Source organism: Populus euphratica, unplaced genomic scaffold, assembly GCF_000495115.2.
Source record: "Populus euphratica unplaced genomic scaffold, PopEup_1.0 scaffold1211.1, whole genome shotgun sequence".
In the NCBI taxonomy this organism is placed as follows: Eukaryota; Viridiplantae; Streptophyta; class Magnoliopsida; order Malpighiales; family Salicaceae; genus Populus; species Populus euphratica.
Window position 1 is genome coordinate 11,109 of NW_011501066.1, and position 10,668 is coordinate 21,776.

The 10,668-nt window shown below is 34.0% G+C and overlaps 1 protein-coding gene across 2 annotated transcripts; it reads left to right on the top strand.

Moving 5' to 3' along the window:
• Window positions 1-1,572: 1,572 nt before the first annotated feature.
• LOC105117184 (kinesin-4-like) lies at window positions 1,573-9,432 on the top strand. 2 transcript variants are annotated; one of them, XM_011014758.1, is made up of 22 exons: window positions 1,573-1,636; window positions 2,146-2,329; window positions 2,416-2,573; window positions 2,650-2,742; window positions 3,001-3,214; window positions 3,494-3,621; window positions 3,737-3,820; window positions 3,958-4,035; window positions 4,135-4,227; window positions 4,309-4,338; window positions 4,696-5,037; window positions 5,116-5,197; window positions 5,281-5,376; window positions 5,459-5,638; window positions 5,773-5,879; window positions 5,974-6,152; window positions 6,467-6,631; window positions 6,737-6,990; window positions 7,137-7,300; window positions 8,183-8,619; window positions 8,857-8,954; window positions 9,046-9,432. In XM_011014758.1, the coding sequence occupies exons 2-22, from the start codon at window positions 2,215-2,217 to the stop codon at window positions 9,099-9,101; spliced, it is 3,153 nt and encodes a 1,050-aa protein (XP_011013060.1). In that variant the 5' UTR covers window positions 1,573-1,636; window positions 2,146-2,214; the 3' UTR covers window positions 9,102-9,432. The 2 variants fall into 2 exon arrangements, with proteins under 2 accessions (XP_011013060.1, XP_011013061.1); XM_011014759.1 differs by lacking the exons at window positions 8,857-8,954; window positions 9,046-9,432 and having other exon boundaries at window positions 8,183-8,280; window positions 8,484-8,572.
• The last annotated feature ends 1,236 nt before the right edge of the window (window positions 9,433-10,668 follow it).

The window sequence follows — 10,668 nt, forward strand, 5'->3', positions numbered from 1 at the left end:
TAGAAGTTTTTAAAAAAATGTTCAAGAAATAAAAGATTTATTAATGTTGAAAAGATTAATCTTTTCTATAAAAAATGAAAGAAATTGGAAATTATTAGAAATTATCTTTTTTGAAAAACTTTAAGAGAATAAAAATATGAAAAAAAAAATCTCAGCCATTAATTTTTTTTTTAATCCTCAGATATTTTGGAAAGTTGGATTGTAAAGAAAACTTATCTATTTATTTCTCAAACATCCTTTATAATAGGTAATTAACTTGCAATTTAGTGCAATTTAATCTGATTATGTCAAATTGAAAGTTTTGCAACCATTAACAATTTTTTTTCATACATGCTAAGTTGTCGAATTGATACAAATACATGGGTTTTTCCATTAAATCTTCTTAAATTTCCTATAAGCAAATGATTGTTTTTTTTAATAAATGAAGAGAATATCCAAACAACAAAAAATAATGAAAAAATATACCAAATAAATTAAAACGATGGTAAATGCCAACAGTGCCATTAGAAAGAGTTACATGGGGACAATTATTATATAATTTCAAAACGTTGATTAAGAAAGAAACGTTCTTTTGTAATCTATATTTGAATTATCTGTTTATTTGGTTTTAGACACAAACTTACAAGAGAATACCAATTTCACTCTCAAAATCATTCTTTCTAATCCTATATAAAAATTTTTTTATATATTTTTATATCATTTTAATATATTAATTTACAAAATAATTTTTAAAAAATAAAAAAAATATTATTTTAAAATAATTCTAAATAAAAAATACTTTAAAATGCAATTGCTACTATAATTTCAAATTCAAAAACCAAAAATTATCAGTAATATATAAAGTATAAACATAATTATAAAAAAATACAATAATAAAACAATAACATAATAACTAAAGGTTTGTGATGTCATCAGTTTAATTGATTTTGAATTTTTAAAAATAAAATAAAACTGGACTAGAATTTTTTATATATTTTTAAATCCTTTAATTCAGTTGTTTTTCTCAATTTAGTTTTTTCATTTAATTATCAATTTATTCTGTTTTTTGGGCTTTTTTTTTTGCCCCCTCACACCTACTTTCAATGATGGCAAGGAACTGGCTAGTAACATCGTTGTCACAACATAATCTCCAAACAAACCATAATTATCTGGGACACTTAAGAGGCGTGGAACATAAAAGGCCACTTTCCACATTTCAATGATCACCACACAGAAAAGAAAAGGGCAAGGCCTAAAGGAGAGTTACACTCCTCTTCTTACGCACTTTCTCTTTCATTTTCACGGAATACCAAGCAAAATCATAATAAAAAAGAAAAAGAAAACAGAGTTTGACTTGTCCTTTTAAAATGGAAGTCTAAGGTGAATCTAATACCTGTGTTGTGTTCTTGTTGTCTAGTTTAATAACAACACTTTCTCTAATAACATGACCGAGTTATATGCATGTCTTCTTTCTGTTTGACCTTAAAACGACGTGTGTATTGCTTAGTTCCACGTCTCTCTCAGGTGGCTCCCTTTTCTTCTCTTTTTTTTTTTTATAATTGAATTGAATCCATTTTGTTTTTTTGTTTTGATATTTATTTATTTGATGATCGCATTGTCTTGAATGTACCAGCATTGTGTTGTTGTTTTAGTTTTGGTAATTGTCATCTGGATTCCTCTAAAATTATGATCTCATAGCTCATCCATTACAAGTATGTGCGTATATGTATATATATATATAGTAACTCGGTTTATTTCCTTTCTGTTTCTTTTTTTACTTCTGCTCATTATTGGTAGAAATCCTGTTTTGCTATTTCCAATGGGGATGGTGATTCTAGCTCATATTGCATGAATTTGATATCGGCATTTTGTTGCAAATTCATCAGTTTCTGTGAAGTTTTCTGGTAACCAATCTTCCTGTTCTTAGACTATGGTTTGAATTATCTGATGCTTGCTCCCTTCTTTTAACTTTCCCATTGTTCACCTTAATGCTGAAATGAGTCGTGAATGTGGGAATAATTTCTGCAATCATACAGTATCTAGTGCCTAGTTATGTTTGTTCTTATAGTGAACTCATATGAAACACCCTGTTTGCTTTTCTTGGTTAAAGGGGGATTTTTGCATAATTCATCAGTCTCGTGATGGTTGCTATTATAAACTTCTCAGGATTGCTCTGGAAAATTGTGAGGAATTATGCATATGCCATGCTTTCATAATTGACTTCAAAGGTAAGCAATGAATTCAGCTTCGGATCACCCCATGGTACAAAATGGGAGAGCCAATAGCTCAAAGGTATCTGTCCGTTCGGGTGTTTTTGAACCAACTGTAATTCGTAACAATGACATTGAAGGTAAGAAAAAACTTACTTTCCTTTTAACTGCAGTTGTTTTATTCCTTTGAGCTGAATTTGTTCTTCTCTTTTTGCCCTATCTCCAGCCAATAAGCGAGCCATATTGGTGGAATGGATGAATAGTATTGTTCCTAGTTTAAATTTGCCAGTAAAAGCTTCATCCGAGGACTTGAGAGCCTGCTTGATCGATGGCACTGTTCTGCTACAGCTTTTAAATAAGCTTAGACCTGGTTATGCATACAAGGTTGCTTATTTGTTTTGCTTATGAGTGGATGATTTAGCATTTGCGTATTTGATTTCATAGTGCATTTCTATTTCAGGCTGGAAGTTCTAGCTCTGAAAATGTTAAGAAGTTTCTGGCAAGTATGGATGAATTGGGGATTCTCAAGTTTGAACCGTCAGACCTGGAGAAGGTAATCCAATGTTTGTCTGTCTATTGTCCCCCCCATAGATTAATGTTATGCATATGAACATTTGAATGCTAAGTAAGAAGCAAGTTTATAGGTATGCTTTCCATCTACCAAAAAACTCATGATTTTGCCAGCTTCATACACTTCATTTTAACTTTGAACAATGATAATGCCGTCAACTAGAGCTAGTCTTTACCACTTCTTGGTCTTTGCACATAAAGGATTTTATCTCTATCCATCTGCTGTGTTTGAAATCTGCAGGGATCTATGAAGAACGTTATGGATTGCCTTTCAACACTTCGAGCACAATTCGCATATCTGGGTGTTGTTTCTCCCACTGGTGGGATTAAATATGGCAGCCCTCGTGGGGATGCATCTTCCAATGGCCTTTTTTCTTCAACATTTGGGGAAGAAAAGCGAAAGTTTTCTCCAGAGTCAAAAATTCAACAAGCCTTGCGGAGTCCTGTTATAACAGGTATGGCTTACTCTCTCCCGTGATCGAAGTATACGGTTTTCATATGCGCACTTGGCTGGCTTAAAAGGCTAGGCGTGAAGAGCTTTCATATGTGCACTGCAATACTGAACCTGAAGCAATTTTTAAGCTGATCTTATGCTATATGAAAATAGCACGCAACTTTCCTCTAATGCATGTATCACTAAAATGCAGATAAATTGTGCTTTCAAGTCTATTAAAGTCTTACATGCTGTTTTTGAAATTTAAAAGCATCTCTAACGTTTTTCTCATATTCAACAGAGGCATCAGCTGCATCCATGCCCCATGTTGTACATAAGTTCCATGAGATGTTTCAACTGAAACAAGGCTGCTATTCAGATCTTTCTGCTGCAAAAATCTCTGAAATGATGAGATCAAATAGTTTGGATGTAAGTTTTCATTTGTATTATTTGATGAACATTCATGTTTTCTTATGTTACAGTTTTTTCATTAACGTTTTCATTCTGAGCCCTTGTCAGTAACATTTCAACATTTTGTTTGCAGAATGCACCAACTCAGTCACTTCTGAGTGTTGTGAATGGAATATTGGATGAAAGCATCGAAAGAAAGAGTGACGAGATACCGCATGTATGTAATAGGGGTAACATTAAGTACATTAAATATGTTTCTGTATCTTTGTATTTCTGCAACTACTATGTGTACATGCATGCATCCATACACTTGAATAGTTTATAGGCATGATTAACATTTATTTTATTTCTCAGCGTGTGGCTTGTCTGTTGAGAAAGGTTGTACAAGAGATTGAACGCCGTATTTCAACTCAAGCAGAACACTTGAGAACAGTAAGAATCATTTTGCCTTTTTTAAAAAAAAAAAAATTGAATTGTTTCTCCATGATTGACTGTACCAATGACAATATCTTTATGCTTCTCTCCCTTCAGCAAAACAATCTATTTAAGGTTCGTGAGGAGAAGTACCAGTCAAGAATCAGAGTACTTGAAGCCCTGGCTTCTGGGACTGGTGAAGAGAGGGGGGTATGGAAAACTTATTTAAGACTAGACTGGTGCAAACCTTTCCAAAATACACCTGTTTTTCTTATATTAATATTTTTGCAGGTTGTTATGGACCAGCTTCAACAAATTAAGGTATGTTTCAGAGACAAGAAAAAACAATTCTTAAGTTATTTACACCGTAACTTGCTCACTGAACTGCTTGTATTTGTCACTTTCTCTGGAATTATTCTTTTGCTATCTTCTCACAGACTACTGATAGTTGCTCCTTATGATCTGCATACAATTTCTGGTGGATTAGTGTGTCCTGACATATGTGGTTTGCTTCGGTTTTTCTTTTATTTCTTCTGGCTAGTTTAGAAAGTATTAGAATGAGTACATTTTACTATCCAAAAAAGAAAGAAAAGAATCATTTTCTTGTACTTGTTGTGTGGATGTTCTTCATAATATTCATATAATGGGATTTTTTTTATTTTTTTTCCCTCATTACAGATTGAGAAGTCCAAAATGGAGGAAGAGAAGAAAATTGGAGTGGACCATGTTGCTAAGTTGACCGAAGAGCAGAAGCAAAGAGATCTTGAACTTTCAGCCTTGAAACAAGAATTAGAACTAGTGAAACAGACACATGAACTAAATCGATTGCAAATGGAAACAGAAGCTAAGGCCACTAAAGGTGGCCTTGAGGGGAGATTAAAAGAACTTGAAATGCACTTGGAAGATTCGAGGAACCAAGTGAGAGTGCTTGAGGCATATTCTCAGTCAAAATCTAAGATGTTCAACAAGAAAGAACACATCTTTAAGAGCTTTGTTGAGTTTCAATTTGGTGCACTGAAGGTATAATATAACTAGGTAGTCTTTTAGCCTTGCATCATTTTGTATCACGAATCTGACTGAATTTATGAAAACGTCTAGGAACTGAGGTTGTCCTCTAAGTCCATCAAGCATGAAATTATAGAAGTACAAAAAAGCTACTTGGAGGAATTCAATGGCCTAGGTTTGTTGTTTATTAGTACAGTTTGGCAATTTATGCTATTAGTGATGGCAAGTTTCATAATATATAATTCTGATCTTGCTCAGGAGTAAAGTTAAAAGCATTAATTGATGCAACTGGGGATTATCATATAGTCCTTGCTGAAAATAGGAGGATGTTTAATGAGCTTCAGGAACTAAAAGGTGCCGCTGCTAGCCTTTGCTGTATCAGGTTTGTACGTTGGTTCAGTCTTTTAACGTGTAATTCTTCCATTTTGTTTTGCAGGAAACATCAGAGTTTATTGCCGGATAAGGCCATTTCTTCCTGGGCATGGTGAAAAACATTCAACGGTAGAATATATAGGTGAACACGGAGAGTTAACAGTTGTGAATCCCTCCAAACAAGGGAAAGATAGACGCCGCAATTTTAAGTTCAATAAGGTCTTCGGTCCAGATTCTACTCAAGGTTTTCATCTCTTCATCTTTTTCAATGTGGATAGGGCATGCTATATTGTTTTTGTGCTTTTACTTTCTACTGGCATGACCGTGGAAGAAAATTCTTGCCATCTCTAACCTGCTATCTGCTCTGGATATTGGCAGCTGAGGTATATTCAGACACTCAACCATTGATACGTTCTGTCCTGGATGGATACAGTGTATGTATATTTGCTTATGGACAAACTGGTTCGGGAAAAACTTACACAATGGTATGGGTTATTGATGTGTGTATCATTGTGTTTAGTCTCATTTCATGCAATAAAGTTTCCGGCAATTCTAACTCAACTTGACTTACTGTTGCAGACAGGTCCCAATGGAGCATCTGAAGAGGATTGGGGGGTTAATTATCGGGCTCTAAATGACCTATTCAGTATTTCTCAGAATAGAAGAGACTCCCTTATATATGAGATTCAGGTTCAGATGGTTGAAATATATAACGAACAAGTGCGTGATTTACTATTGAGTGATGGTTCTCAGAAAAAATATCCTTTTATATTAGGTGTATGTGATCTAATCAACATATCATGCATATTTTCACCATTTTGCTTGCTTTTCATCTCTTTTCATCAAATGCATGAGGCACCCTTTCTCTGTCATTTGACTGACAATATAGATTTTTCACCAGGGATAGTTTATTTTGTCCTTAACAAATTTCAGATTTAATTTAGGATTCATATTATTTTTTTTTTAAGAGAAATGCTGAATTTTCCACCTATTTCTTTCTATAATGTGTACTATTCGAATGAAGAGTACACTAGAATACTCTCAAATATTTTGTTTCCCTTGATTTGCACACACTTGGGATTATTTCTACCGTCCAACCCAATGGTTTGGCGGTACCAGATGCTAGCATGCATCCTGTTACATCAACTTCAGACGTGTTAGAATTAATAGATGTTGGACTAAAAAACAGAGCTGTTGGAGCCACTGCCATGAATGAAAGAAGTAGCCGCTCTCATAGGTACTATCTTTGTTTTATCTTTACGTCCAGATTACATTTGTCTCAAATTTAGTTGTGATTTTGATAAATTTAGTTGTGATTTTGATTTTATCTCTGTGCACACAGTGTTGTCAGTATCCATGTTCGTGGAAAGGATTTGCATTCTGGTGCTGCTTTACATGGTAATCTTCATTTGGTGGATCTAGCAGGGAGCGAAAGGGTAGATCGCTCTGAGGCAACTGGAGACAGACTTAGGGAAGCACAACATATAAACAAATCGTTATCTGCCCTCGGGGATGTCATTTTCGCTCTTGCACAAAAGAATTCTCATGTACCATATAGAAACAGCAAGCTCACTCAACTACTTCAAAGCTCATTAGGTACTGCTTTTTGGTGTTCCCTTCTTGTCTTAAACTTCCTCGAGTTATTCCCTAGTTCAATATGCTGGTGACCTTTCTTGAAAGCTAGTGGTAAACTACTTTTAGACTTAATATGAATGTATATTTTCTTACTTTTCACATTACAGGAGGTCAAGCAAAGACGCTTATGTTTGTACAGCTCAATCCTGATGTTAGTTCATATTCTGAAACTATAAGCACTCTGAAGTTTGCAGAGAGGGTCTCTGGAGTTGAGCTAGGTGCAGCTCGAAGCAGCAAAGAGGGCAGAGATGTTAGGGAATTAATGGACCAGGTTTGTTTCTGGTGTTATATACAATACCATCCTTCATCAGATCACATTTCTGGCTGGAACTCAATGGATTCAGTTATGTTCAATTAAATCTACAAATAGTTCACCAAGGTTAAAACAGAATGGAAGGACACACAAGACAGTTTGTAAATTAATGATACCAGTAGCTGCTTGAGTTTTCTGAAAAATTACCTTGATTGCGTCGTCTGAAACTACATGGTTGGACTTGAAAAGTGCTAGAGTACTTTGTTTTTTGTTGATTTATGACTTATATCTTAGTCTTAACAGTATCTCAACCTGAAAAATCAATGAAATGGCAATAAAACACAGAGTGAATGATAAAACTTTGGTACGTGCAGTAATGAATTCATTAAAAAAAATATTTGTGTTCAGCATGTGGTGTTCTTAAGTTCTAATAATTAGGTAATTCTGCTGTTTCAAAATTCTCTTAGAACTGCCTATACTAAGTCTGATATTGTAAAAATTTTATTCATAACAAATAATGGAAATCTGGGAAGAGTTCCACACAGAACGAAAATGATTAGAAGTGAAACTGATGCTTGTTGGAGCTGGACTAAACTTAGAAAAGAAATAATTTGCTGATTAACTGATGAGAAACATGGTTTAAACAGATTTAATTATTTCTCTGGTCACATTAACTCCAAAGGTGCCCTGAGAACTTTGAACTCCCGAGAACATTCAGGAATAACATATATGCATGATTAGCTCTTTATGCCCATTAGTGACTTAATAGGTAAACAGAACATTTCATCTTCCATCCAAGTACATGCAACCAATAGACAATAAAAAATTTAAGAAGCTGAATTTATATTACAGCACAGCACATGTGGTTAGTGCTTTCTGAATCTTCTATTCATCATGCAGGTGGCATCTCTCAAAGACACAATTGCAAAAAAGGATGATGAGATTGAGCAGTTGCAATTAACAAAAGATCTTAAAAACGAGTATCCTGGTTCAGCGAGGTATGGTGATTCCTCTGCGAGCTATAATTCTTCAAGTGTTATTCCTCACAGAACCCGAAAACCATCTGACAGGAGAAGTGTAGGAAGTGAGACAGCTTCTTATCAGGAAAGCATTTCAGAGTGCAGTGACAAGCATTCTGAAGCTGGTTCCCAGCAATCAAAACTTTCTGATGGGGACACAGGTCATGATATGTCATTTGCAGATGCTGAGATATTAAGATTTGAAGATGGAGACTATGAGGATAGATTAAGTGACATTTCTGAGAGTGTTCTTTCAGTGGGAACAGAACCTGATGACACAACAGATCAAGGCACAAAACTATCACAGACATTGCGGAAGTGAGTGACGAATTTCTTGCGTTTTTTTCTGTTTCCTTGAGATTTTTTGACATTATCTTGCATACATCTTATAAAAATTTATTTTTCTTTCAAAATGAAAGGGAGTTGCTTTTTTGACAGGACAACAATGCTTTGAAAGTGATAATTTGCGTCAATAGTAAAACTTTGGACTTTCAGTTTTCAGTTATATACATATATTTGCAGACATGGGATTTTAAGAACTTGGTTTTTATGCAGGAGTAAAGTGGCATCTACTATTCGACTCCTACAAAACCAAACGCAAAACGCATCAAAGGCAGTGACTGTGTCAAGGGACAACCCAAAAGGGTCCGCAAGTAAGTAAAATAAGATAGGAAAGAGCAGATTGTTTTCCTCGGTGATTATACTTTAATTCTCTCTTAAATTTCCCGTAACTGGTTCTTTCAGGTATTAAGAAAACTGTCAATTCCAACCTAGACAAGCCTCCAAAGCGGTGGCAGTAAATTAGAAGCCATTCATTGAGTTTATCAAGATTACTTTTCATTCATTGATTTCTTCATATAAGTTAATTTATGTCTTTATTCACTGACTTGCAGTGATATGTAGTGTTTATAATCATAGATATATCGAGGCTTCTATCCCCTCTATGAGTTCTAAAAACTTTCTCCCATTTCTGATTCTTACGAAGGGACAGTTTTGTATTTACTTCGAACTGAAGCAACAAAACCTTAGAAATGTAAATTCTCTCTGAAATGCAGATTGTAAAGTCCTTCGAAAAATTTATTATACGTGTCTGTCATGTTCATGTTATTGGGACTGAATATTCATTCCTTACACTGAAGGAAAATGGTGCAAGTAAAATATATAAGCTTTACTGCATATAAGCTTTACTGCCTGCGGAATGAGGATCTTATTTAGAAGTTTGTCTAGCTGATGGTGAGGTCAGGTGTCTGTCTCACTGCTGGTTATCTTGACTCTAAATAGCCAGAAACGAAGCGGAGTGTTTTGAAAATTAGCTCAGAAGCTAAGGTAATTAACATTTTGATAAAAAGATGAGAACATCTGGAAATCTCACCTTTAAATTCCTGCATTGTCATACAAATACTGATGCAATGGTATGGTCCAGGGTAGGGGACCCTTCAGCCCATGAACTGCGACATATTACATCATCTCCAATAAAAGATGCTATTTCAAACAGATAAATTTGTTGAATAGTATTTTGAATAATAGTATAAACATAACTTTTTTATTATATAAATTTTAATAAAAAAAAGTTATTTAAAAAGCCAATTCTATTAAAGTGTAATAAATAAGTGTTTTATTTTTTTTAATTATTTTAATATTATTTATTTTTTTACATGACTAGATTTAATTGGTTTATTCTTTTCTTAGCCTTACTTTGTTAATTATGATTCTTTTAAGAGATATATAAAAAAAAAATATTTTAACATTTTATTTGACTTTTTTCTTGAAATAAAAAACAAACAAAAAAAAATTAAAATATTACTTTATTTTATTTTTGACTATTTATTTAGCAGCTCAATTGAAAATACTCTTATATGCCCGTATTCTAAAAGTTACTTTCAAGTTTCAAGTTAAAAATAAAAAATAAATGTAGGATAATATAATTTCTAATAAATTTCTTAAAATCAAAAATAATATATTAAAATAGACATTCTAAATGGGTACTTTTGTATATATACCACAATGACCCAAATTGTAAATGGAAAGTCCTAATCTCCGAATGAAGAAGGGCTATAAACCATTTCCACGATCACGCCTACCTACCTGTGATGCAAAGATGATATAAATATATGGGCCCATTTCCACGTGGCATTCCGACAGGGGTGCTTTACGATAAGGTTAACATCCAATCTCTGCCTTCCATGTATGGCCAACAGGGCGTCATATCATCAAACGAAAGATCCAACTGCTAATATCCTCAAAATACGTTCGAAACCACATGAGAACCGTTAGATGGAGGTGTGTCAAGACCAAAGAGAAATGTTTCGCTGGTGTTATTATAAATGATGACGACTGTAACACATGGGATCTTCGCCAGGTTCCTCA